Source organism: Saccopteryx bilineata, chromosome 2 (genome assembly GCF_036850765.1).
Source record: "Saccopteryx bilineata isolate mSacBil1 chromosome 2, mSacBil1_pri_phased_curated, whole genome shotgun sequence".
Taxonomy (NCBI): domain Eukaryota; kingdom Metazoa; phylum Chordata; class Mammalia; order Chiroptera; family Emballonuridae; genus Saccopteryx; species Saccopteryx bilineata.
Window position 1 is genome coordinate 277,183,787 of NC_089491.1, and position 27,122 is coordinate 277,210,908.

The 27,122-nt window shown below is 46.8% G+C and overlaps 2 protein-coding genes across 8 annotated transcripts; one reads left to right on the forward strand and one right to left on the reverse strand.

Annotated features, from left to right (window-relative positions):
- Nucleotides 1–336: 336 nt before the first annotated feature.
- On the reverse strand, nucleotides 337–12,739 carry DEDD (death effector domain containing). Of its 6 annotated transcripts, none has more exons than XM_066260939.1 (6): nucleotides 12,604–12,739; nucleotides 10,855–10,887; nucleotides 3,459–3,846; nucleotides 3,191–3,298; nucleotides 1,290–1,436; nucleotides 337–833 (listed from the first exon to the last, which is right to left on the reverse strand). In XM_066260939.1, exons 3-6 carry the CDS (start codon nucleotides 3,781–3,783, stop codon nucleotides 457–459), a joined length of 957 nt encoding a protein of 318 aa, XP_066117036.1. In that variant the 5' UTR covers nucleotides 3,784–3,846; nucleotides 10,855–10,887; nucleotides 12,604–12,739; the 3' UTR covers nucleotides 337–456. The 6 variants fall into 6 exon arrangements, with proteins under 6 accessions (XP_066117036.1, XP_066117041.1, XP_066117038.1 ...); XM_066260944.1 differs by having other exon boundaries at nucleotides 10,855–10,883; nucleotides 12,604–12,708; XM_066260941.1 differs by lacking the exon at nucleotides 12,604–12,739 and adding an exon at nucleotides 12,446–12,547.
- An 8,896-nt stretch (nucleotides 12,740–21,635) lies between these two features.
- On the forward strand, nucleotides 21,636–26,924 carry UFC1 (ubiquitin-fold modifier conjugating enzyme 1). 2 transcript variants are annotated; one of them, XM_066260946.1, is made up of 6 exons: nucleotides 21,636–21,950; nucleotides 24,417–24,484; nucleotides 24,729–24,792; nucleotides 25,455–25,531; nucleotides 26,184–26,274; nucleotides 26,477–26,924. In XM_066260946.1, exons 1-6 carry the CDS (start codon nucleotides 21,783–21,785, stop codon nucleotides 26,552–26,554), a joined length of 546 nt encoding a protein of 181 aa, XP_066117043.1. In that variant the 5' UTR covers nucleotides 21,636–21,782; the 3' UTR covers nucleotides 26,555–26,924. The 2 variants fall into 2 exon arrangements, with proteins under 2 accessions (XP_066117043.1, XP_066117044.1); XM_066260947.1 differs by having other exon boundaries at nucleotides 21,636–21,905.
- Nucleotides 26,925–27,122: the final 198 nt, after the last annotated feature.

Sequence of the window (27,122 nt, forward strand, 5' to 3'; positions counted from 1 at the left end):
GATTAATTTCCAAAATACACTTCAGAGTCTCACCTTCCACACATCGCAGCTCCCTTACTCACAGCCCTTTGGTTTTTCAGACAAAATTTAAGAGCCCTCATAAAGCCAGAAGTACTAACAGCCCCTCAATGCACCCAGATGCAATGTTCACTTCAGTCCCTTACAAAGACTGTCCTAAAGACTCTGCTTCTCCCTACACATCTGTTTCACGGCTCAGTGGTAAGGTGGCTGCAGACAAGTCAGGGGTGAGTGGAGAAGGAATTGGGGAGCCCAGGCACATGGGTGCAGGGAGGGGTGGGGAACACCACTTCCGTTTTCCTTTGTCTTTTCCTTAAAAAAAAAAAAAAAAAAAAAAAAAGGGCAGGGTGTGATTGGTTGGAAGGGGAGAGAACAAACCCCAGAACAGTATGTCCGCTCCAGAGGTGAGTGGTGGGACCAGTCCCATGAGAGGGGAGGTCAGGGCAAGGCCTGCAGCATCAAGTTCCTCAGGAGTTTCTGTCGGCCCAGCTCATAGTCCTCCTCATCCACATTCACCAGCAGCTTGATGGCTTCATGGCCCACAGCCTGCTTGAGGGAGTCTGTGATGAAGACACCTTTAAGTGCCTCTAGTAACGAGCCGTTGATGTAGTCGCGCCAGAATGCGTCGAGGTAGGTGAGCTCAGAGAACTTGATGTCACAGATGATGGAGCCCAGGTCTCGGGACTTGAGGATGGTGTTGGCCTGGTTAAAGCGCTCAAACTGGCGCTCAAGTGGGTCCTGCTTATTTGAGAAGACGTTGCCCTGCAGAGCAGTCTCGTGCTGGCAATATTCAGCTCGAACCCGCAGTCTGATGTCTGCGGGGAAGAGGAAAAACAAAAAGGTTGCCGTGAATGGTGAGTGTACTAGAAAGGCTGAAAGAGCAGCCAAGTAGCGAAGTCAGAACACCACCTGACAGCTTCACCCCCTCTTCCCTAGGACTACTTTTCTAGGTACCTCTGAACCTGCCTGAATGCAGGAGGCTCCCTTAAATGGGCCATGCCTAATTAATATCCATCACTCAAGCAGCACCTTGCTTCTAGAAGATAATAGGCACAGCTCATTTGCATACGTGACCTGGTTCATCCTACAATAAGGATGTCATGACAGCACCCCTCTGAGCTGGTCTTAACTAGAGAGCTGAGCAGAACTCTGCCACAAAAGAATTCTCCCCCCAGAGACCACCATTCAACTTCACTCTGTGACAGCATTCAAAGGGAGCCTCACAAGGATGAGCATCCCTACTGCCCCTCTGGGACCCCCGAACTTCTCACCACATGTCTGCTTTTCCTTGGGATCTGGTGTCACTGACTTCCGGCGTTTTCGCTGGCTCCCAAATGTGGCTCTCCCTCGAGCTGGCCTCTTGCTACACATCTGAGGGCCTGAAGTGGGGCAGCACACCACAGGATAGTGGGGAGGCACTAATCAAGGGAAAGGGGAGAAGATAGTACGGTAAATGCAGAAACTCAAAACACTTCTCTTGGAATGAGGAAGGACTCATTTTGACTTGGTAGGAAACACAGTATCCACAATGCGATCTAGGAGGACACAATGTGGCAACAATCACAGGACCTAGGGGATGCAATAGCCCTCACCTGATTTTTATGGGTCTAGGGAGTGAGGGGAAGGCGCCATGTCCTTTCATTTAAGCTGGGACTACGATGGGTTCTATGTCTTCTTTTAAAAAATTTTTTTTAGCCTGACCAGGCGGTGGCGCAGTGGATAGAGCATCGGACTGGGATGCGGAAGACCCAGGTTCAAGACCCCGAGGTCGCCAGCTTGAGAGTGGGCTCATCTGGTTTGAGCAAAAAGCCCACCAGCTTGAACCCAAGGTCGCTGGCTCAAGCAAGGGGTTACTTGGTCTGCTGAAGGCCCGCGGTCAAGGCACATATGAGAAAGCAATCAACGAACAACTAAGGTGCTGCAACACGCAATGAAAAACTAATGATTGATGCTTCTCATCTCTCTGCGTTCCTGTCTGTCTGTCCCTGTCTATCCCTCTCTCTGACTTACTTTCTGTCTCTGTAAAAAATAAATAAAATAAAATAAAAAAATTAAAAAAAAAATTTTTTTTAGTGAAAGAGGAACAGACAGGAAGGGAGAGAAATGAGAAGCACCAACTTACAGTTGCGTCTTAGTTGTTCACTGATTACTTTCTCTTTTTTTTTATTTTTTATTAAGTGAGAGGCAGGAAGGAGAGAGACAAACTCCCGCATATTCCCCTACTGGGATCCACTTGGCAAACCCACTAAGGGCGATGCTCTGTCCATATGGGGCCATTGCTCCATTGGTCAGCAGCTGAGCTGTTTTAACACCTGAGGTGAGGCCATAGAGCCATCCTCAGAGCCTGGGGCCAACTTTGCTCGAAATAATCAAGCCATGGCTGCAGAAGGGGAACGGGAAGAGAGAGACAGAGAGAAAGATGGAGGAGGGAGGGGTGGAGAAGCAGATGGTCGTTTCTCCTCTGTGCCCTGACCAGAAATCAAACCCGGGACTTCCAGCCTGACCAGGCGGTGGTACAGTGGATGGAGCATCAGACTGGGATGCGGAGGACCCAAGTTCGAGACCCCGAGGTTGCCAGCTTGAGCGTGGGCCCATCTGGTTTGAGCAAAGTTCAACAGCTTGGACCCAGGGTCGCTGGCTCAAGCAAGGGGTTACTCGGTCTGCTGTAGCCCCACGGTCAAGGCACATATGAGAAAGCAATCAACGAACAATTAAGGTGTCGCAACAAAAAACTAATGATTGATGCTTCTCATCTGTCTCCGTTCCTGTCTGTCTGTCCCTATCTATCCCTCTCTCTGACTCTGTCTCTGTAAAAAACAAACAAACAAACATCAACTCCAGGACTTCCACACACCAGGCCGACACTCTACCACTGAGCCAACTGGCCAGGGCCTGTCTGCCTTTTCATACGTGCCTTGAGTGGGGGGCTCTGGCTGAGCCAGTGACCCCTTGCTCAAGCCAGTGACCATGGGCTCATGTCTACGATCCCATACTCAGGCCAAAGACCCCACGCTCAAGCTGGTGAACTCAAGCTCAAGCCAGCAATCTCAGGGTACTAAAACTGGGTCCTCAGTGTCCCAGGTTGATGCTCTATCCACTGCGCCACCACCTGTTCAGGCAACTGTGTCTTCTTTCTTGATGATGGAAATTAGGGGAGTTAATATCCTCTCACCTGTTTTAGGGGGTTGGGGAGGCCTTGGTTCTGGATCGCTGAGGGCTCTGGGGGTCACATAGCGAATTGATGTCTCCTCCAGATACTTGTCTACAAGGTCAGGACACACTGTAGGGGGAGAGGGAATCAGTCATTCAGGAAGATGCACCCCTCCTTTCTCCTGGTTCAACCCTCCAACAGGCCTCATAACAGTCCTAGATGCTCCTCAGGGTCAGTGCCACCTCCCATCGGAACTCCTCCCCTGCATCCCCAGCCCTGTGCCCCTCACCGGCACGCCTCCTCTTGAGGGTGACGTAGGGCAGCAGGTCATGGCGAGTGATGATGCGCAGCAGCTGCAGCACCTGGCGGAAGTTACTCTCATCACAGCGGCCCTGGCGCTCTAGCGCCAATAAGAAGTCACGTCCATTTCGAATGAGGCCACGCTCGTGGTCATCAATGACATCAACAAAAAGGAAGGAAAGAACGCGCACGTCTCTGTGTGTCAGGTGGGTGCCCACGATGTCAAACATGCGATGCAGGCTATACAGCCCGTGCTCCTGCTCACCACGTTCTTCCGGCCATACTTGGCTTGCCTGCCGCTTAAGGCCTGCCATGCTGGGGCTCAGGTGCGCAATGCTTCCCAGAATCCCTGCTCAGCAGCTGCGATCCCCACCACACTATCAAGACAAGGAGAGAACCTGTGAGCCCATCAGTGGAAAGAACTAGTCTTATTCATTCCTGCATTTCCAGTGCTAACATAATGCCTGGCACACTGTAGTGCTTATTAAGTGTTTATTTAAAAAAATAAAGCCCCCTGACCTGTGGTGGCGCAGTGGGTAAAAGCATCGACCTGGAACACTGAGGTTGCCGGTTCAAAACCCCGGGCTTCCCTGGTCAAGGCACATATGGGAGTTGATGCTTTCTGCTCCTCCCTCCCTTCTCTCTCTGTTTCTGTCTCTCTCTGTCTCTGAAATGAATAAATAAAATCTAAAACAAAACAAAAGCCAAGCTTGATCAGTGGTGGCGCAATGGACAGAGTGCAGACCTGAGACACTGAGGTCCCAGGTTTGAAACTCCAAGGTCAGTGGCTTGAGAACAGGATCATCTATTATCCACATGATCCCATGGTCACTGGCTTGAGTCCAAAGGTCAATGGCTTGAGGCCCAAAGTTGCTGGCTTGAACAAGAGGTCACTGGCTCAGCTGGAGCCCCCTCCTCCCCAATCAAGGCACATATGAGAAGCAGTTAGTGAACAAATGAAGTGCTACAACTACGAGTTGATGCTTCTCATCTCTCTCCCTTCCCATCTGTCTCTTACAAAAAATAAAGATAAAAATAAATAAAAGGGCCTGATCAGGTGGTGGCGCAGTGGATAGAGCTTCAGACTGGGACGCGGAGGACCCAGGTTTGAGACCCTGAGGTCGCCAGCTTGGGCATGGGCTCAGCTAGTTTGAGCAAGGCATACCAGCTTGAGCCCAAGGTTGTTGGCTCGAGCAAGGGGTCACTCGGTCTGCTGTAGCCCCCCAGTCAAGACACATATGAGAAATCAATCAATGAACAACTAAGGAACCGCAAAGAAAAATTGATGTTTCTTATCTCTCTCACTTTCTGTCTATCCCTATCTGTCCCTCTCTCTGACTCTGTCTCTGCCACACAAAAAAATAAAATAAAATAGGCCTAGGGCTCTACAGATACAACAGATGGTGCCCTGACTCTAAGCCTCTGTTGGAGAATTAAGAGTCACTTTACCTAAATGAGAATGTTATATGTGCCTGGCCTGTGATGACACAGAGGATAAAGTGTTGAACTGGAATGCTGAGGTCGCTGGTTCTGGGCTTACCTGGTCAAGGCACACATGACAAGCAATCAAGGAACAACTAAAGTGAAGCAACTATGAGTTGATACTTCTCACTCTACCCGCCCTGTCTCTTTAAAACCACTACATAAAATCTTAAAAAAAAAAAAAAGAATGTTACATGCAATGTCAGTGTTACACATTCAGCAGAAATTGCTGTTAGGTATCACCCTGATTGCTCCTTCTACCTCCAAAATACTGACTGGTCCTCTGTGCTCCCCTGAACTAGTTTACCTCTTAAATGCAGGCAAAACTGCTTGCAGTATCCAGTTAGCTCAGTCAGTTAGATTGTTGTCCCAAAACACCAAGGTTGCAGGTTCAATCCCTGGTCAGGGCACATATGGGAAGTGACCAATGAATGCACAACTAAGTGGAACAACAATGACTGCTTCTCTCTCTCAAATCAATGAATTTTAAAAATGTATGCAAAATTGAGCAGAAGTAGAGAAATTCATGGAAGCAGATGAACCTAGGGACTGAGGGCAGAAAACTGAAATCTTCAGGGTGAGAACAAGCTGTGGAGCTGTGTGACCTTAAGCAAGTCACTTAACTTCAAAGTATAATTGCCCCGTCTACAAAACAGGCACAAAGAAACAACTCTTCAGACTTGTTAATACTCCAGTGAGAAAATACATGTGAAATCACTTTGTAAATTGTATATAAATCATCATGAAAGAGACTTCAAAGAAATAAGCATCTTTGACCTCAGTAGCCCAGATTCATCCTTCCATAAACCTCTTTAGATTTCCTACAATCCAACCAAGTCCAGGAGCACAACTGCTCAGAAGGTTAATCAATAATATTTACAAAACTCATAGACTTAAATCCAGAAACATTACTCAGCTCCTGTGGTGGCATTCTTGTAAGCCTTCTGTGCTACCTGTACCTCTGGATGTTCAGACCCATCTGGATATGCCACTTCTAAACTTTCCTTGTGGTTTCATTTACCAGTCCCTTGTCAATGACCTACTGTAGCCCTACATTCATTCTATAACTTGGCATGTGATTCACAATGTTCCTTTATCCTGAGTAATGTCAAGGATGCAGGCAATAACCAATCCTCAGGTCCAACAACATTTACCTCCACTCTAGCTGCTTATATACTGCTCACAAAAATTAGGAGATATTTTATAGCTTCATAGTAGACCCACTGCTCCCCCACCACCACAATGTCCAACCACCCAACCATTATACACTCCTGTTGATGCTACTCCTAAGTATTTCTGAAACCTGCCTCACCTTTCTCCCTCCACTGCCACTGCTCTGGTTCAGGTCCCAATAATCTCTCACCTGGACTTCTGCAATGGCCTCTTTAAGGGCTCTGTTTACCACCAGGCTTAGCCCACCTAAATCCACCACCCCTATATCCAGCTGAATTAACTATCTAAAATGCATGAGACCACATTACTTTTCTGCTTAAGATCTACTTTTATTCCTTTCCTTACCTATAAGAACACTCCAAACTCCTTACAAAACACATCAAACCTTCTAAGATCCGGCCCTGCCTACCTTTCCAACCTCATAACCCACTTTTTATTGTCTAACATTATCAGCGTGTTTATGGTTCACATACATCATGCAATTCACTTCTTTGTACCTTTCCTCAGGCCATTCCCTTTGCCTAAATGCCCTTCTTCCTTCTTATCCCACATCCCCGTCACCACACTTATTTAGATGGCTAACTTGGCCTGACCAGGTGGTGGCGCAGTGGATAGAGCGTCGGACTGGGATGCAGAGGACCCAGGTTCGAGACCCCGAGGTCGCCAGCTTGAGCGTTGGCTCATCTGGTTTGAGCAAGAGCCCACCAGCTTGAACCCAATGTTACTGGCTCCAGCAAGGGGTTGCTCGGTCTGCTGGAGGCCCACGGTCAAGGCACATATAAGAAAGCAATCAATGAACAGCTAAGGTGTTGCACCGCGCAATGAAAAACTAATGATTGATGCTTCTCATCTCTCTCCGTTCCTGTCTGTCTGTCCCTGTCTATTCCTCTCTCCGACTCACTCTCTGTTTCTGTAAAAAATAAATAAATAAATTTAGATGGCTAACTTGTAATGCACCCTTTAAGAGTTAGCTTGGATGCCATCTTCAAATTCATTCTCTACACCTTATGCTGGGATAAGTGCTCTTCTGTGCTCCCATGGAACAATGCATATTTCCTTCAGCCCATTTATCCAACTGTACTAAAATTATTTATGCATTTATTCAGTAACTCAGGTAGAGGAACCAGGTAATATTTATCTTTATATCCCTAGTGCCTAGCAATGGGCAGAGCCTGGCACATAGACTAAACTTAATCTCCAAGATATCATCACAAGCAATACCCATTAAGAAATAAACTCAAATAAATCCAAGAGTGAGAAGATCTCATTAAAAATATATACGTGAGCCCTGGCCGGTTGGCTCAGCAGTACAGCGTCGGCTCAGCATGTGGAAGTCCCAGGTACGATTCCCAGCCAGGGCACACAGGAGAAGCACCCATCTGCTTCTCCACCCTTCCCCCTCTCCTTTCTCTCTGACTCTCTTCCCCTCCCACAGCCAAGGCTCCACTGGAGCAAGTTGGCCCAGGCACTGAGGATGGCACCACGACCTCACCTCAGGTGCTAAAATGGTTCTGGCTGCAACAGAGCAATGCCCCAGATGGGCAGAGCATTGCCCCCTAGTGGGCTTGCCACGTTGATCTCAGTTGGGCACATGCGGGAATCTGTCTCTCCGTCTCCCTGCTTCTCACTTCAGAAAAATACACACACACAAAAAAAAACCTCTAAAAAAACATACATGCAACTTGGTTACCATGCATATGCTATAGCTAGCTAGCTGTAGCCTCCTGACACTGTAGAAACACCCAATCCACAGCACCTTACTGAACAAGGCAGGTGGTTTTGTCCATTTCAAACACCAAGAAACTGAGTCTAAATTAAAGAAGAGAATACAATAGGCTACTTAAGAACAGCCAAGGTAATGCGTCTCAGAAAACTAAAGAGCAAGGAGAACTTGGCCCTCTCTGCCCAGTAATCCTAAAATAGAAGCAAAGAAAGTCATACACTTAAGAAAAGGGAAGCCCACCTTGGAATCAGCCCCAAACCATAGGTTCTGGTATGTGGACAGGACAGAAAGCCTGTATCTACTTAGGAGATACCCCACCCAAAGCAAGGGAAACAGCTGGGAAAATAGCTATTCAAGCATAGACTGGATTTTCTTGTCTCTTCATCTCTTGTTTCACCTGCTGCAGTCACTGGTACAAATTGAGAAGACAGAAGAAAAATAACTTCTTGCTTATACCAGGCAACATGGAAAACTGACCCTCCTCAGAGCACCTACCACTTCTCCTTGTTCCCTATCCCATCTGTTCCCTTTGGCCACCTGCTGATTATGAGGATCCCAGAAAAGCAGATGGGCAGGTTTCACATTCAACCAATCAGAAGGCAGGTTGTTCCAGAGCTCCCTAATTCAAAGTGTCCTATGTGTAAACCCCAGGAATTTAAGAAATATTGCATCACATAACAAGCCACTGGAAAATGAGGCAGAAGCCCTGACCAGGTAGCTCAGTTGGTTAGAGCATCATCCTGATACACCAAGGTTGCAGGCTCAATCCCCGGTCAGGGAACGTACAAGACTCAACTAATAACTGAATAAATAAATGAACATGGAACAACAAATTGCTGTCTGTCTGTCTCACCCAAATCAATAAATTTTTTAAAATTAAAAAAAAAAAGGAAAGAAAATGAGGCAGTATACAAAAGAGCCCTGTGGTCCTAGTTATTCATCAATGTATACAATCCTATAACAAGCTTCAATTCTCTGAGGTTACCTACCTACCTTCAAGGGAAAAAACAGCCACTTTTAAGTTCTAGATTCCCCAGGACAGATCATTTAAGGTGCCTGAATTATCAGAGCCTCAAGGTCAGCAGTTCCAAACCAGAGATGATTTCGCCCCCGTGGGGACTTTGAGCAATGTATGGAGACATTTTAGATTGTCATGAGGGTGGTGTAAGGGCGGGTGTTACCAGCGAGCAGTAAATAAAGGTCATGGATGCTGCTGAGCACCTACAATGCATCGGACAGTCCCCCACATCAAAGAAGTGGCCCAAAATGTCAAGTGTTGAGAATGAGAAACCCTACTCCATATGGCGCATGATTAAAGGTCTAATACAACAGAGACAGTATGTCACTTTCCACCCTAGATCTGGAGAAGAAAGCCTCTTGGTTCCTCTGACCCAAACCATGAAACAGTATTCCAGAAGAAAAGCCTGACAGACTCATTTAACTTCTAAGTCCAACTGGCACTTAAGAGTTCCACCTCACTCCAACCTCAGTCTCTACCACCTGCTGTTGCCATTCAGGTGAAAAGCAGGTGGTAGGGCTACCCTCCCTCTGCCCCATTCCGGGAGGTCTAATTTGACCTAGTTCAATCTGGACCTCTGGGCATAAGAGAACTGCCATCCTGTGCAAGACACACAAAAGGACCCCGCACTTAACCCTCAGGGCATCTTTAAAGTCCTAAAACGAGACCAGTAGCAGATCCTTCCTTGTTAGGTTGCTGATCAGACATATTCAGTGAAGCAAAACGGAAAAGAGGCCTAAATTTCCCAAGGCCATGTCCTTGGGAGAAATGTCAGAAGCCTGAGTAACAGGCAGCCCCTCCGATTAATTATCATCTAGGACGGTGAGTTCAGTCACTCAGCAATCCAGATGGGGGTTCCAAAAATCTATCTTAACTTTACATTAAAAGAGCATGGCTAGCCCTGGCTGATTAGCTCAGTTGATTAGGAGAGTGGTCCTGAAAAACCAGGGTTGCAGGTTTCATCTCTCTGGTCAGGGCACATGAGACATGACATTCAATGAATGCACAACTAAGTGAAACAACAAATGAATGCCCCACTCCTCTGTCTCTCTAAAATCGATCAATTAAACAACAGCAAAAAAAAGAACATGGCCAACTTCCTCTTACAACAAAATACATTCAGTTTTCTGTGGCAATGAAACAAGGGAACTCACCTTAAATGATACAGAGAACCCAGAGGAAGGTACCAGTAGTGAGAAGAATGTACCCACTCTGAACAGAGGTGAGCAAGAACTGAGTGCTGGTGCCCGAAATAATGCTAGATATAGATACCATGAGACAAAATTCCAGTCAACACTAGTCCTATTCTCACTGGTTGATTTGAGTCCATCTGAGATCCTACCATGAGTCCCTCACTACAGTTTCCCCAAATAATACTTTATTCTGATAAATTCCTACATTTCTTAAGGAGTTGTAGTTTCTTCTCTCTAGGGAGGTTCAAGCCAGTCAAGGACCAGTCTATATGCATAGACTGGATTTCCTCTTTATTGGTTGTTCCCTATTAGGTTTCTACTTCCAAGTAAAGTCAACTCTCATCCCAAATAGGGATGAGATCTGCACTTTCACAAAACCAGAGGCATTTGACTCTGTCAGAAGACTGAAGAAAGCAGTTATGTGGAATAAATAAAAAACGTGATGCCCTGAACAAAAAGAAAAAAGAGTACAACAGCAACCTTCCAAGGGGAATGTTTAGTAGACATCATACTTGACGCAATGCTCCATACGTCAAAAAATGTTTCTCTCAGAGCTGACCAAGACAACTAGATAAAAAAACAAACCCTGGAGACTTGCCCAACACACCTAATTTCTGCTCTCCTTTCCCTCCTACCTATATCCAGTTACCATAACACACCATATACACTCAGTTTGTTAGGTAAAAACTCATTTTACCTGCCATCTACCCCATTACCAAGCTCAACCCAATACATTTCTCATGCTATTCCCATTCCCTTACATTGTTTTAAAACAATAAAAAAGTTCCAGACTTACCTCTGCCAGAAACTTAATTTCCCAGGTGTCTTCCTAGCAGAAGGTTGGAAGCCAGCAGCAAAACAAAAACAAACATGGGAGGGAAAAGAGTCAATTCTCAAGCTTTATTTTGAAACCTGAAAGGCCCCAAAGTTAGTCAGCTTTAGTTGCAAAAATACATAGACAAGCCTAAAAGCTATTTCAACAGTAATGATCCCCTGCAAACTAAATAAGAGAATCCACCCCCAACAAAGTCACCAGGCTCCACTAATTCTCCACTAGCCAATTCACAAAAAGTTAAAAAAATTAAAAAACCCCAAAATTTCCTGACTCAATGGCTGATGGCAAGAAAGGTCCCAACTTCAACGACTTGTCAGAGAAATAATTACTCTCTTACACATTCTCACCTGAATCCTCAATTCCTTATGAGACCCACCTGGTTTTATTACATTATTAACGTTTCCTTTCATCTTCAGGGAGAACTGGGGAAAGCGGTTACAAAGGAGGCCCTCTCCATCGATCACTTGACTTATCCGAGCAGAGTTGTCCTGCAAATTCCATCCTAGCCCTTTCCCTTACCAGCCACACAGAGAGAACAAAATATCCACTGTCACGGCATTCATTCAGACATGTACACTTCACCGAGGACATTTCCTATATATAAAGGCTGACCCCTCCCTCCGAGCACCCAAACAGCAAAAGAAAGGTCTGGAAAGTAAAGCAACTCATGTAATAAGCCCGGCTGCCTCCAAGCCATCCGTGTTTTCTCCTCCCTTTCTCAGACTCCTCGAGCCTCCACTGGAGCGCCCCGGGCTCCGACACAGCACGACCATTTATTTCCCTGTTCCCACACTGCTCAACACCAGAAAACTCCTTTACTCCTACTCCACTCCCGTGACAGCCGCTTCCCCATTTCCCCTTCTTTTCACAGCCAGGACGAACAAGAGAGAGCTCAGCTGGGAGCCTTGGAGACAAAATCCAGTCGAACTGACCTCGGCCAACTCCAATTCTTCAAACCCACCTGACCCTTCCCCGCGCTCTGCCCGCTTGAGCAAAAGCTGGAGGCCTGGCGATCAGAATTGGCTGCTGCTGCTCCCCTCCCTCGCCCGTGCCCCCATCAGGGAAGAGGGACCCCCAGCCCCGCCTCAACACGCAGCTCCGCTGTCCTGTCGCCCAGCCCGCTCCTCTCCCTCCCCAAACTTTCTCCATTACCTCGTCACACGCCAGCTCTCTACTCCCCAAACCTCAGTCCTCGCCCATTCCACCCGAATGCTGCCGTAGGCCCTTGCCCTCCCACCGCCAACTGAACACTTTCAAGCCCTCCCCTGAACCTCCAGGTCCGACCCTCCCTGCCCACGCTCAACACCCCTCCCAGGAGTCCCGTCCGTCCGCCGCCCGCCCGCCCGCACAGCCGGCCCCCCGCACCCCGGGCCCGCCCTCCGCCCCCCCGCCCCACGACCCCACGACCCCGCGACCCCGCGACCCCGCGGGACCACGGCCCCGCTCCGCCCGCCTCGCCTCCGTCTCGCCGCGCGGCACTGCGGACGCCCCTCCCCAGGCTCCCGCCCCCGCCCGGCCCCCCGCACGCCCCTCGGCCGCGCCCCTCCCCCACCTGGCGGCGGCCGTCACCTCCCGCCTCCGAGGTCCCCAGCGGGCTGGACGTCGCCGCCGCCTCCCTCACTTTCCTTCCCGCAGACCTCCGCGGCCCCGCCCGGCCCCGCCCCGTCCCGCTCGAGCCCCGTCCCCACTCCGGCCGCCCCGCCGCCTCACCCTGGGCTCAGGCTCGGCGCCGCCATGTTGGATCCATCCGCGCCGCTCCCCCCGCCGTCTCCCGGCGCCGCATCCGGGCTCCTGTCGCCGCCGCCGCCGCCGCGGGCGTGGGGCTGGGGAGGGGAGTGGAGAGGAGAGGCGGGCGGGGGCGGGGAGAGCTGCGTCCTGAGCGGCGCCTCCGGAACCTGGCGGCTGCTGGCCGGCTCGTGGCGGCGTCAGGACCGCAGTTGGGCAGGAGCTGAGTAGCCATGCCAGGTGAGGGCAGCCTGGCGGCGGCATTGCGCTGAACGGGTGTAGCTTCACGTAGGCGGCCGGAACGGAGCCTGGCGGCCATCTTACTTTGGGGCAGCCTGGCAACGCGAGCGTCTCCTGCCCGACGGCGGCTTCGGGGCCGCGGGAGGGAGACGGAGGGTCGCTTTCGTGGTGTGGAAACGTGGATGGCGGCGCAGCTGGCTGGTGTCGACTCGAAGACCCACTGAAAGAAGGGCTGGCGGCCATGACGCATAAGGGCGGAACTTCCCTGGTCGGGTTCCGCGACGGGGGGTAAAGTTCGCGATCTGAATTTGACCTTTGCTCTGAGCTTCCTGTTAACTTGGACGTTCCGGAAACCTGGTCCGGAGCACCAGACTTGCTCAGATGCCCTATCGGATTTCACTGAGCATTTGCCTTTCTGAGCACCTGCTTCTTGAAGGAAGTGTCGCCCAAGCTGAGTCCTGGACTCTTGGGAATCGGGGATGGGGGCCCGGGCAGCGGATGTGGTTTGTGAGATTGGGGTCGGGGCGGGGGCACTCTATCTCATAAAGCTTTGTAAATTGGTTGACTTTATCCTAAGAGCAACGGTTAGGCTTTGAAAAGTCTTAGCAGAGGTGTGAACAGTTGTATTTGCAGTTTAAAGATCGCTAGCAGAATGAGGACGATGGACTGGAGCGGAGGAAGGTAGAGGCACAGAGAATAATTGGGAAGCTCTTCCCCACGCCAGAGATGGCAGTGGTCTGCCCTATGGGAGTATGAGGATGGGAAAATAGATTGGAAATCGGTGTGCGGCAGTAGGAGAAATTCAGGATACTGCCTAGTGTTCAGACTTCAGCAGTTGGGGAATAATGATGTCACTTTTTTGTTTTGGAAGATAAAATGAGTACCAGGTGTCTGTAGGTTATCTATTAGACGATGGAGTATGAGGTCATATGGGCTTGGAACTTGAAACCTTTGGTGAGTGAGATTCACTTGCGCATGTGAATAGAGATGGTTGTTGAAGCCATAGAAGTGAACAAGGTTGCCTAGAGAGAGGAACACCTACACTTAAGAGATGAGCCTGACCAGGCAGGCAGTGGCACAATGGATAGAGCGTTGGACTGGGACATGGAGGACCCAGGTTCGAGACCCTGAGGTTGCCAGCTTGAGCACAGGCTCATCTGATTTAAACAAGGCTCACCAACTTGAACCCAAGATCGCTGGCTCAAGCAAGGGGTCACTCGGTCTGCTGTAGCCTCTTGGTCAAGGCACATATGAAAAAGCAATCAGTGAACAACTAAGGTGCCGCAACGAAGAATTGATGCTTCTCATCTCTCTCCCTTCCTGTCTGTCTATCCCTATCTGTCTCTCTCTGACTCTGTCACACACAAAAAAAAAGATGAAGTGAGAAAATGAGGACACTGACAAGTGGCAAAGACAGGAGAGGAAGAAACAGAAGAGAAGTAGCAAGGAAGCTAGCCAAAGGGTGAAAAGTAACAGAGCTGGCAAAATGAGACTTAAATGTGTCTGTTGGATTTTTTTTTTCTCTTCAAGTGAGAAGTGGGGAGGCAGTCAGACTCCTGCATGTACCCGACCAGGATCCCACCCAGCATAGGCATATCCACTAGGGGGCGATGCTCTGCCTCTCTGGGGCATTGCTCCCTTCAGGAGCCTGAGGTGGAGGCCATGGAGCCGTCTTCAGCGCCCAGGCCAACTTTGCTCCAATGGAGCCTTGGCTGAGGGAGGGATAGAGGAAGGAGAGGGGGAAGGGTGGAGAAACAGATGGGCGCTTCTTCTGTGTGCGCTGACCAGGGATCAAACCTAGGACTTCCACGTACCGATGCTCTAAGGCTGAACCAACCAGCCAGGGCGGTGTCTGTTGGATTTTACAACAAGGTTGTCATTTAGTAATTTTGGAGGAATATGTTTCAGAGACATGGTGGATTAGAACAAGATTGAAGTAAATTGGGTGACAGGAAAGGCATGATGGACACGGTGGGACAAAAGTAGGTTTACAGTTTGTATGGAAAATAATACAATAAATAATAAAAAAAAAATGAAAGAGTAAACTTTTATGGACTCACAACTTAAACCTACTTTTGTCACAGGCCATATAGATATAATCTTTTATGGTGTTAACTGTAAAAAGAGACCAGCAGTAGGGTGTAGCATGAGAGCATTCCAAAGAAAGAGAAGTTTTAGGGGACTGGAACAGCCAGATGGAGATGTCCTAACAGCAGTTGAATATACAGATCTAACTGTAGAACAATATATTAAGTGGAAAAAAGAAAGAAAGTGTAGAACAATCTACATGGCACGTTTACACAGGCGTTAAAAAATTAACCATGAAATGTGGGACTGGGAGGATTGAAACATACTTTTTAGATCTATCTTTACTGTTTCACTTTGTTTTACTTGTGTGTATATATATCCCTCTTATAGAAAACTACTTTTAAAACACTCCATGGATGTCTAGGCCAGAAATTCTGAATCATACGCATTTGAGGGCTTGTTGAAGCCATAGATTTGGATAAGGTTCCCAGAGAATAGTAGAGGGCTAAGAAGAGTGCTCTGTGGAATTCCATCGTGTAAGGCCCAAATACAAGAGGAGGCCTTGGAGGGTCTTTGAAAAGGAACAGCCATGAGGAAGAATAAAAATTGGTTGATATTGTTAGAGAATCAAAAGGAAAGGAGTGTTTCAAGAGGGTAGAAGTTGTTAAAAAATGTCAGATATCCCCAAAGGGGCTGCTAACAGGACAGGTGCTTTTGGCTCCAAACCTAGGTTTTCTAGAAGCTTGGCACAAAAGGTCAAAACCTTTTCTCAAGTTTCATGGACCCCAAACCCATGCTGTTCCACCAGAGTGGGTCATGGCAACCAGTCCGTGTTTTTTTGTTGTTGTTTTTTTATTGGTTGATTTTAGTGAGACAGACAGACAGAAACATTAATCTGTACCTGTATATGCCCTGACCTGGGATCAAACCTGCAATCTTGGTGTATCGGGATGTGTTTTAACTAAGCATCAGGCCAGGCCTCACCTAACCCCATTTAGAAGATTGGAGAGGGGAGTCCATACTGAGAACTACCTTCTCTAATAGTATGATGTCTAGTCCACTCATTGTGGCCTATTTGAGATGGGGGTGGGGAAAACAGTGCCATCTTTCTTTAACAGGACTTGGAGGATTCAATTCTTTTCCCTGGGACCAAACCTTAAATTTTTTTTTACAAATTCCAGACATCGGGACAATTGTGTGTTCCTAAGCTAGTCAGTCCATTCTTGGCTGCATCTGTAGGAATGTTTTTAGTTTGAGGTGTGGTAGAGGGGCTAGAAGTTTACTCTTTCAGCATGAAGCCTTGAGATTTAACAGGTGCTGAAGAGATCATGATGTCAGTGAAGCCAAGCAGATTTCCAGAGGTGAAATGGAATAAATACTAGGACACCTGTGTAGAGATGGGCATTCTTGTGCCCATCACTGAGAAAGACTATTTCAGCCGTGGCCGGATGGCTCAGTTGGTTAGAGCATTGCCCAAAATGCAGAGGTTGCCAGTTCAATCCCCAGTCACAGATGGGATCAGATCAATGTTCCTGTCTCTGTCTCTCTCTCCCTCTCCCTCCCTCCCCCTCCCTTCCTCTCTTACGGTAAATCAATCAGTAAATTTTTCTTTTTAAAAAGGAAAATAAGCCTGACCTGTGGTGGCGCAGTGGATAAAGCGCCGACCTGGAAATGCTGAGGTCACCGGTTCGAAACCCTGGGCTTGCCTGGTCAAGGCACATATGGGAGTTGATGCTTCCTGCTCCTCCCCCTTCTCTCTCTCCTCTCTAAAAATGAATAAATAAAATAAAATAAAAAAGGAAAATGAAATATTTCAAACACTAAGTGTTTTGGTTAGCCGTAGCTGAACAGCTGTTCAGCCTTGTTTAAACTCTACATCATCTCTACAGTTAAAGCAAAAACTTTGTCTCTTGCTTTCTGTTCTTTTTCTACCCTCTCCTTGTTTCTACTGAAAACTTGAGTTTTCCCTTCCTTTACATTTATCTGTTCCGGTTTCTTCAATCTCTTCATAGGAGCTTGAACTGAGAAAACACCTCTGCAGCTTTCAAAGACTGGTTCCTTCACCTTGATCCTGATTATCATCCTTTTCCTGCTTCTCAACACACTCTATTCCCACAATGATGTCTTCCTTCACTAAACTCTTTAACACCCGTCAGCTACTTTTCATATGCTATTTCCACCATATCTTGTGAAATTGTTCTGAAGTCACTTATTCTCAATGATTGGAAAGCCCATTTTCTGTATTTAGAGAAATCTGGCCCTAGCCAGTTGGCTCAGTGGTAGAGCATTGCCCCAGGGTGTGGATGTCCTGGGTTTGATTCTGGGTCAGAGCACACAGAAGCGCCCATCTGCTTCTCCATCCCTACCCCTCTTGTTTCTCTCTCTCTCTCTTTCTTGCCCTCTCTTCTCCTCTCCTGCAGCCATGGCTCAGTTGGAGCTAGTTGGCCCCAGGCGCTGAGGATGGCTCCATGGCCTCCCCCTCAGGCGCTAAAAAATGGCTCCGGCAGGAAGGGAGCAAGGGCCCCAGATGGGCAGAGCATTGCCCCCTAGTGGGCTTGCCTGGTGGATCCCAGTCAGGGCACATGCAGGAGTCTGTCTCTGCCTCCCCTCCTCTCACTAAATTAAAAAAATCTACCATCTTGCAAAGATTAAGTAGGAGTGTCCTAGGCTGAGAAGACACCTGCAAAAAGATCAGCAGGCGAAGATCTGACACCTTGGAAGATTGAATCACTGTGATGAACCACTGTAGGCATATGAGGATGACTCCATTTTTTCATTGCTCATAAATCACTCTTTAATAACTGTTCTATAATGTTAACCTTTTAGTTTTAAGAATTCCATCTAAAATTTCCATCTTTGAAAATGTGGACATTGCAATATTGTGAATTGCTCAGATTACCTACAGAGGACATAATTTCATTTGCAAAATACTTCTGATTTCTAGAACACCCTGGGTCCAGGCCCTGAACTCATTTTTTTTTTTGTATTTTTCTGAAGCTGGAAACAGGGAGAGACAGACAGACTCCTGCATGCGCCCGACCGGGATCCACCTAGCACGACGCCCTGCCACGACCAGAACCACTCTAGCGCCTGGGGCAGAGGCCAAGGAGCCATCCCCAGCGCCCGGGCCATCTTTGCTCCAATGGAGCCTTGGCTGCGGGAGGGGAAGAGAGAAACAGAGAGGAAGGAGGGGGGGGGGTGGAGAAGCAAATGGGCGCTTCTCCTATGTGCCCTGGCCGGGAATCGAACCCGGGTCCCCCACACGCCAGGCCAACGCTGTATCGCTGAGCCAACCAACCGGCCAGGGCTGAACTCATTTAAAATGCTAAGAATACTGTTACTATTTTATTTAATTAACTTATAAATAAATATAAAATTTCTAACTTCTCACATTACCTCATTTCTTCAAGTTTTCTTCTAAGCTTTAGCTAATTATACACATTTTAGTATAGCTAAAATAATGTAATCATCATTATTGTATGATAACTTATTTACCTAAATAATTCATAAGGATCAACTTTAAAATTATTACGGTCCTGGACAGGTAGCTCAGTTGGTTAGAGCATCGTCCTGATACACCAAGGTTACATACAGGTTCAATATCTGGACACATATGAGTCAACCAACAAATGCATGAATAAGTAGAACAAAAAATTGATGTTTCATTCTCTGAGTAAAATTTTAAGTGATAATTTGATATATTTCTGATTATTTTATTTGTTGTGATGATTTTTTTTTTTTTTTTTTTTTTACATAGGCAGAGATAGACAGGGACAGACAGACAGGAATGGAGAGAGAGATGAGAAGCATCAATCATCAGTTTTTCGTTGCGCGTTGCGACTTCTTAGTTGTTCATTGATTGCTTTCTCATATGTGCCTTGACTGTGGGCCTTCAGCAGACCGAATAACCCCTTGCTGGAGCCAGCGACCTTCGGTCCAAGCTGGTGAGCTTTTTTTTGCTCAAACAAGATGAGCCCGCGCTCAAGCTGGTGACCTCAGGGTCTCGAACCTGGGTCCTTCCGCATCCCAGTCCGACGCTCTATCCACTGCGCCACCACCTGGTCAGGCTGTGATGATTTAATATACATATATTGTAGCATGATTATGAAATCAATTAACACATTCATCACCTCACATAATTAACTTTTTATGGTGAGAATGAATGCTTAACATCTTTTTTTTTTTTTTACAGGGACACAGAGAGGGATAAACAGGGACAGACAGGAACGCAGAGAGATGAGAAGCATCAATCATCAGTTTTTCATTGTGACACCTTAGATGTTCATTGATTGCTTTCTCATACGTGCCTTGACCATGGGCCTTCAGCAGACCGAATAACCCCTTGCTTGAGCCAGCGACCTTGGGTCCAAGCTGGTGAGCTTTTTGCTCAAGCCAGATGAGCCCACGCTGAAGCTGGTGACTTCGGGGTTACGAACCTCAGTCCTCCGCATCCCAGTCTAATGCTTTATCCACTGCGCTACCGCCTGGTCAGGCAAATGCTTAACATCTTTACTTAACAACTTGCAGGTATATAATAAACTTTCACCATGCTTTATATTAGATCCTCAGAATTTATTCTTATAACTGAAAGTTTGTATCCTTTGACTTACATATCACCATTTCCCCCTCCCCACCTTGAAAGTCTTAGACAAATTGCAAAGCCTCATTCCAAATCTCTGCATTCTGTACCACACCATAGTGCCTACACACAAAAGGGAATAAATCTTTATTTCCTCTGGAGAGAGAGCTCCAGGAAGATACTAAAAAAGCTTTGTCTTACCCTTATCCAATGTCCAATATTTTAAAGAAAAAGCATTTGGAAAAATTCCAAAATCACTTCATGATTAAAACTCTCAACTTTAGAAATAGAAGGGAATTTCCTAAACTAAATAAAAGGAGGGGAAAAAAAGACTTCCTTGCTTGACCAGGCAGTGGCGCAGTGGGCGGACTGGGATGCGGAAGACCCAGGTTCGAGACCCCGAGGTCGCCAGCTTGAGCGCAGGCTCATCTGGTTTGAGCAAAAAGCTCACCAGCTTGAGCCCAAGGTCGCTGGACAAGCAAGGGGTTACTTGGTCTGCTGAAGGCCCACGGTCAAAGCACATATGAGAAAGCAATCAATGAACAACAAAGGTGTTGCAACGCACAACGAAAACTAATGATTGATGCTTCTCATCTCTCCGTTCCTGTCTGTCCCTGTCTATCCCTCTCTCTGTCTCTGTAAAAGGAAATAATTAATTAATTAAAAAAGACTTCCTTAACCTTGTAAAGGGCACCTAGGAAAAACCTATAGCTAACATCATACTTTATGAAGAAAGATAATGCTTTTCCCCCTAAAATTAGGCTCTCAATCTTTTTAAAGAGGAAGGGAGAGGGGTGGAGGAGAGAAATGAGAAGCATCAACTCCTAGCTGCTGCTTTTATTGAATACTTCTCATATGTCCCTTGACCAGAGGGCTCAAGCTGAGCCAGTAACCCCTTGCTCAAACCAGCGCTGGAGCTGGCACGCCCTACTTAAGCTGCCAGTGACCTCGAGTTTGAACTGTACCAGTCAATCCACTGCACCACCACCAATCAGGCTCTGCTCTCAATCTTGATTCAACATTGTACTGGAGATTTCAGCCATTAGAAACTAATATACTGCTCACAAAAATTAGATATTTTTCAAAAAGAAAATGAAGCAACAAAATATCCCCTAATTTTTGTGAGCAGCATACATAGTATGCTTATCACATTTATAGATGGATTATACAATTTGATGATTAATAGAATCTGATCCAAAATTATTGCTACAGGCTGGAATGATTAACGGGATAAAGAGATTTGTAAATTAAAGTAAGAATTAATGCATTTAGGTCTAAAAACCAACTAGAGGATACAAAATTCTGCAAAAGGATTACTGGGTACCTACTTGGCTAGAGAGATACCTAAAGATAGAGACATGATTCCTTTCTAGATAAATTAATTCCAGACCAAAAAATATCTAGGCTGGACTAAATACGTCTTCCTGTGACCTCTTAACTCCTTGGCACCTTAATAATTCCCTAATTCGCCTGACCAGGCGGTGGCGCAGTGGATAGAGCGTCGGACTGGGATGAGGAAGACCCAGGTTCGAGACCCAGAGGTCGCCAGCTTTAGCGTGGGCTCATCTGGTTTGAACAAAAATTCACCAGCTTGGACCCAAGGTCGCTTGTTCAAGCAAGGGGTTACTCGGTCTGCTGAAGGCCCATGGTCAAGGCACATATGAGAAAGCAATCAATGAACAAGTAAGGGTCGCAATGCGCAACGAAAAACTAATGATTGATGCTTCTCATCTCTCCGTTCCTGTCTGTCTATCCCTCACTCTGACTCTCTGTCTCTGTAAAAAAAATAAAATAAATTAAATTTTAAAAAAATTCCCTAATTCGACTGTTAATTATTCAGGCGAGACCGTATACTATACTTTTGAGTCCGCAAGGTTTGCAATTAAATACTATGAGTTTCAGTACCTTCCTCTTAGATGACTGCATTGCCCTGCACCCTCAGGCTCATTACTTGGCAGCCAAGGAAACTGTTCCACGCGGAAACACACGAATCGCGTGTTTGGGAGGTGTCCGGAAGCGTGTTCTGAGATTACTTCTCCGAGCATGAGCGGAAGTCACGCCTTGAGCGGTCAGCAGGTTGGTTTCTTTTACTGAAAGTTGCCACTTCCCGGACAGAACAGTCCGTTTCCTTTCTGGTCTTCCCGTCGTAGGTACGAGCAGGTGACAAACTTGTCTTCGCTACTAGAAAGTAAAGATCCCATTCAAGGAAGTCTCAAAGCAGCCCCACTCCCCATCTTCCCGTAGTAAAGATGGCGGTGCCCTGAATGTAAACGACAGGTAAAAGCACTTCCGCGTTTGCCCTGCGCCCTCGACTAAGATGGCGGACGAGGCTACTCGGCGTGTCGTGTCTGAGATCCCAGTGCTGAAGACTAACGCTGGACCTCGAGATCGGGAGCTGTGGGTACAGCGACTCAAGGAGGAGTATCAGTCTCTTATTCGGGTCAGTTATGCTACTGCGGCCGGCATCGTCGCAAAAACGTTGCAGGTAGTCATGTGCGCATAGGAATAGGCTCCGTGTGGAGGCCACTTCCGGTTTTAAAGTTTAACTCCCAAATTCATAGAAACTGTAGAAATGCAGGGTTGGGGAAATTGCGGGGCAGGGATGGTGGGAAGCAGGTAGAAAAGACACGCGTTGGAAGCCACAGTTTGACCAGACTTTCTGGCTGAAAGCAGCACTTACCTTAGGGATACGCCTGCGGGAACGTGACGTGTCCGCTAGCTCCAGATGCTTCCTCTCCTGGATGTGGGCAGGCGGTCCAAGCCCCGACCCTCATCTCTTTGCCGCCTCCTTCACTGCCGAGAGAGAAACACGTTAGGCTGAAAATTCAAGGAGGCTGTAGTTGCAGAATCGCGGAGCTGAGCTCACCGGCAGGAACGAGCCATGCTCTCACTTAATCTCTCTTCTCTGTAAAAAAGTTTGAGTGGTTAGCGGTCTGTTTCCTGTGCGTGCATTCATTCACTCAAAAAACAAAAAAACCTTTATTGTACATCTACCTACAAAGGGGTTCCAAAGCCTAATAATGTGGAGCCTACTGAGGTACACAGAAACAAGTCATTAAAACACGTTAAGTGGAGAGCGGGAGATCGGAGAGGGAAGCTGATAAACTCCTTGCGTGTTTTGAGGCAGGTGAGATACCTAATCCAGTTTGGGTCTGGTTAGGGAAGGCTTTCTGGGAAGAGGCAGTGCTTGAACATAAGATAGTGGGATAAAACATGAGGGTAAAAGGACATTCACGGCAAAAGGATAGATGCTAGAAATGCCATGATATATACGACGAAACAACTTGTTCATTGTTGCTACAGCATAAAATGTGTCGTGGGGAATGGTGGGCAAGGGTTGAGAGTCAGGTTTAAACATTCAAATTTTATCTTGGAAGCTTTGGGATACCTTTAAAAGGTTTTAACTAAGGAATAATCTGGTCAGATTTGGGATTAGGTAAATCACAGTGGCAATAGAGAGGAAAATAGAATTGACAGGGAGAAAATTGAAGATAGGAGACAAGTTAGGCTGCCATTAGCCGGGAAAAAGGAAGATGATGATCCAATCTCTGCAGTTAGTTATAGTGAGACTAGAAAAGACAAGTAGATTGAAAGAATATTCAGAAAGTAATATCAGCAGGACATTGTGAAATGTTAATGGACTAGCAGTGGTAGTCAACTTGGTCCCTACTGCCCACTAGTGGGCGCTCCAGCTTTCATGGTGGGCGGTAGCGGAGCAACCAAAGTATAAATAAAAAGATAGATTTAACTATAGTAAGTTGTTTTATAAAGGTTTATTCTGCCAAATTTAGCGAAAATCTGACATAAAATACTTGGTTAGTAATTATTATTATATGCTTTAACTTGCCCTAACTCTGCTTTATAAATTTATAAAGTTACTTCATAAATCACCACTACTGTGGAACCAGTGGGCGGTTAGAAAATCTTACTACTAACAGAAATACAAAAGTGGGCGGTAGGTATAAAAAGGTTGACTACCCCTGGTAGAGTAAAGGAGAGGGAGGGTCGAGAATGATTCCCAGGTTTCTGGCCTGGGTAACTGAATGAATGTGCATGCTAATGCCTGGCTGAGATTGATGCAGTGGGGAAACAGGTCTGAGAGTACAAAGGGAAATGCTGAGCTTGAGGTACCTGTGAAACAAAAATAGAAATTTCAGTATATTGTTGTATACTGGGGTTTGAAGCCCTGAGACAATGTCTGGATTAAAGATAAAGATTTTGCTAACTGGTGATGGCACAGTGGATAGAGCACTGACCTGGGACGCTGATGATCCAGCTTTGAAATCTCGAGGTCGCTGGCTTGAGTGGAGGCTCATCCAGCTTGAGCATGGGGTTGCTGGCTCTAGTATGGAATCATCAACCTGATCCCATGATCGCTGGCCTGAATCCCAAGGTCACTGGCTTGAGCCCAAGGTTGCTGGCCTGAGCAAGGGGTCATTGGCTTGGCTAGAGCTCCTCGGTCAAGGCATGTATGAGAAGCAATCAGTGAACAACTAGAGTGCTGCAACTACGAGTTGATGCTTCTCATCTCTCTCCCCGCCTGTCTCTCTTTCTCTCTAAAAAATAAATAAATAAATAAATAAATAAATAAATAAATAAATTGGAAGTCATCGACATGTGGGTACAAGTAAAAAAATCAGGACTATATGAAGTCTACCAGGGAGAGAGTACATAGAATGAGTTCTGGGTTGAAGGCTGTCACTGTCAGAAGTGAAGAGAGAACCCAGGCAATATCATCAAGTCTTTTGTGCTAAATTGAGTGTAACCCAAGCATTTTATCTTTGCTCTGGGCAGTATCCTGATTACCAATGTAACTTTGTCTTCAGTTTTGTTTATGTCAGAAAAGTTGGGTAAACATACTAAGAAAGTAATCACATACTTTTATTCTAAGGGGATGGGGACTGACTTTGGCTCCAACTTCCCCCTCAAAGACCTAATTCTCTGCTTTTAGTATGTGGAGAACAACAAGAATGCAGACACTGATTGGTTTCGACTGGAGTCCAACAAGGAAGGGACTCGGTAGGCAGACCCTCTTGGGGGGTGTTGGGGTGGGAATCCTACAAGGCTTTATGTAACATTTTAGTGTCTCAGAGATCACTGCCAGTCCTTCTCTGCTTTATATGGGCTGTGTCCACTCTCATAGTTCCAGATTTTCCCAATTCCCATCCTCTGAGTCCCCCAGGCTGGTCACCTAAGCCAAGAAAATGTCATTAGAGTATGAGAAAAATGATCAAATTGGGCTGAGGTTTGGTCTTTGTTATAGGTGGTTTGGAAAATGCTGGTACATCCACGATCTTCTCAAATATGAATTTGACATCGAGTTTGACGTAAGTATGATGAAATGGGAAATAAGGAGATAAGTAGAAAGGGAGGGATTACATGATTAACAAGGTAACATTTCTTAAAAGGACCAAAGAAAACATTTCCAATGGGAGTGAAGAGCTGAGGTGTGAAGCAGGTACAGTTACAAATCTCTAAATCCAGAGTCCTGTTGTGCACATGCTGCTTCAGGAATTTGCCAAACATTTCCATTCAACCAAGAAATGTGTGTCTGATTATATTAGTTCCTTTCTATCCTGATTCTCTTTTATTAAAGTTTTTTTGTTTGTTTGTTTGTTTTTTGTACTTTTCCCGAAGCTGGAAATGGGGAGGCAGACAGACTCCCGCATGCGCCCGACCAGGATCCACCCAGCATGCCCACCAGGGGGCGATGCTCTGCCGCAATCAGGGCTATTCTAGCGCCTGAGGCAGAGGCCACAGAGCCATCCTCAGCACCCAGGCAAACTTTGCTCCAGTGGAGCCTTGGCTGCAGGAAGGGAAGAGAGAGACAGAGAGGAAGGAGAGGGGGAGGGGTGGAGAAGCAGATGGGCGCTTCTCCTGTGTGCCCTGGCCGGGAATCGAACCCGGGACTCCTGCACGCCAGGCTGATGCTCTATCACTGAGCCAACTGGCCAGGGCCTCTTTTATTAAAGTTTTATAATTCCTCCAGATTCCTATCACATATCCTGCTACTGCTCCAGAAATTGCAGTCCCTGAACTAGATGGAAAAACAGCCAAGATGTACAGGTAAGGACTAAGTAGAAGATAGGAAAGAGTCAAAGAAGGGTTTAGCACCCTGGCTGGGTAGCTTGGCTGGTTAGAGCATCATTCCAATATGCCAAGGTTGTGGGTTTGATCCCTGGTTGGGGCACATATAGGAACATATTGATGTTTCTGCCTCTATCTCTCCCTTCCTTCCTCTCTCTAAAGTCAAATAAATTTAGCCTGACCTGTGGTAGCACAGTGGATAAAGCATTGACCTAGAGTGCTGAGGTCACCAGTTCCAAACCCTGGACTTGCCTGGTCAAAGCACATATGGGAGTTGATGCTTCCTGCTCCCCCCCCCCTTTTCTCTCTCTCTCTCTCTCTCTCTCTCTCTCTCTCTCTCTCTTTCTCCCTCTCTCTCCCCCTCCTCTAAAAGTGTGTAAAATTAAAAAAATTTACTAATTAATTTAAGGGGGGGGGCATGGGGAAGAACTGTGGGAGGCAAGAATTTTCCCAGAGTCTGGTGGCCTAGAGGGGCTCCAGGCCTCCCTCTACCAAACCTAGGCAGAGTACTTAACTGACCTTGTTCTCAAGTTGGATCACTAGTCCTGTAGTTTTGTGCTTCTAAGAGGCTGCTATGTTTTATGGTAAACCTTGTGTTTCAACACCTTCTTCCCTCTTGTCACTCTTATAGGGGTGGTAAAATATGTCTGACCGATCACTTTAAGCCTTTGTGGGCCAGGAATGTTCCCAAGTTTGGACTAGCTCACCTCATGGCTCTGGGGGTAAGTTTGGGGTATTTTGTATCTAAGGGAAGAACAGGGTTAGGCCCTAAGCAGTATAAGAGAAGTAACTGAGAATAAACCAGGAATAACAGTTTTTCCCTTGGGTGTGTCCCCTAGAATCTCTCTAGGAAGGAGCTTCTGATGGAACAAGACACATTTGCCTATGCGGTAGTAATCTCACAGGGTCTCCCTTGTATTGCAGCTGGGTCCTTGGCTGGCAGTGGAAATCCCTGATCTGATTCAAAAAGGCATTATTCAACATAAAGAGAAATGCAACTGAAGGATCAAGCCACTGAGGCTGGACAGAGGGACTTTTGATAAGCTGCATTCCTGTTTTCCTGTGTATCCCTTACTCATCTAACAGCTTCCCTCATACTCCTTCACCCACAATTGTTACTAAGTAGCTGCAGCAGGCATTGCTGGGAGAAAAAAAGAAACAAAAAAAACACCCAGTAATGCTACTGAATTTCTAAGGCTACATACACAGCAAGGGGAAAACCTGGGGCTTTGGAAAACCAAGAGCCCATTCATGATATCCCTTCTCCAGGTGGAACAATGTGAGATCCTAGAGGATAGGGGTAACGGAAAGTGGGTACATAGTCTTTGTGGTTTCTGGAGATAACTCATCAATAAAAGTTGCTTCCTCTGGTGGCCTGTGGTTCTCATTGGTGGCTGTTAACAGTGGGTGAGCAGGCCAAGACACGTACAATTGCATTCGTTTGGGAGGGAGACAGAAATGGAAGATGCTCTAGTCAGGAGCTGGGAAATGAATGAAAAAGGCTTGACTGCAGTCCCTGCTTCTGAAATCTTCCTCTGTCTTTTCGCGGGTGCCTAGGGCTTTGGCCTGC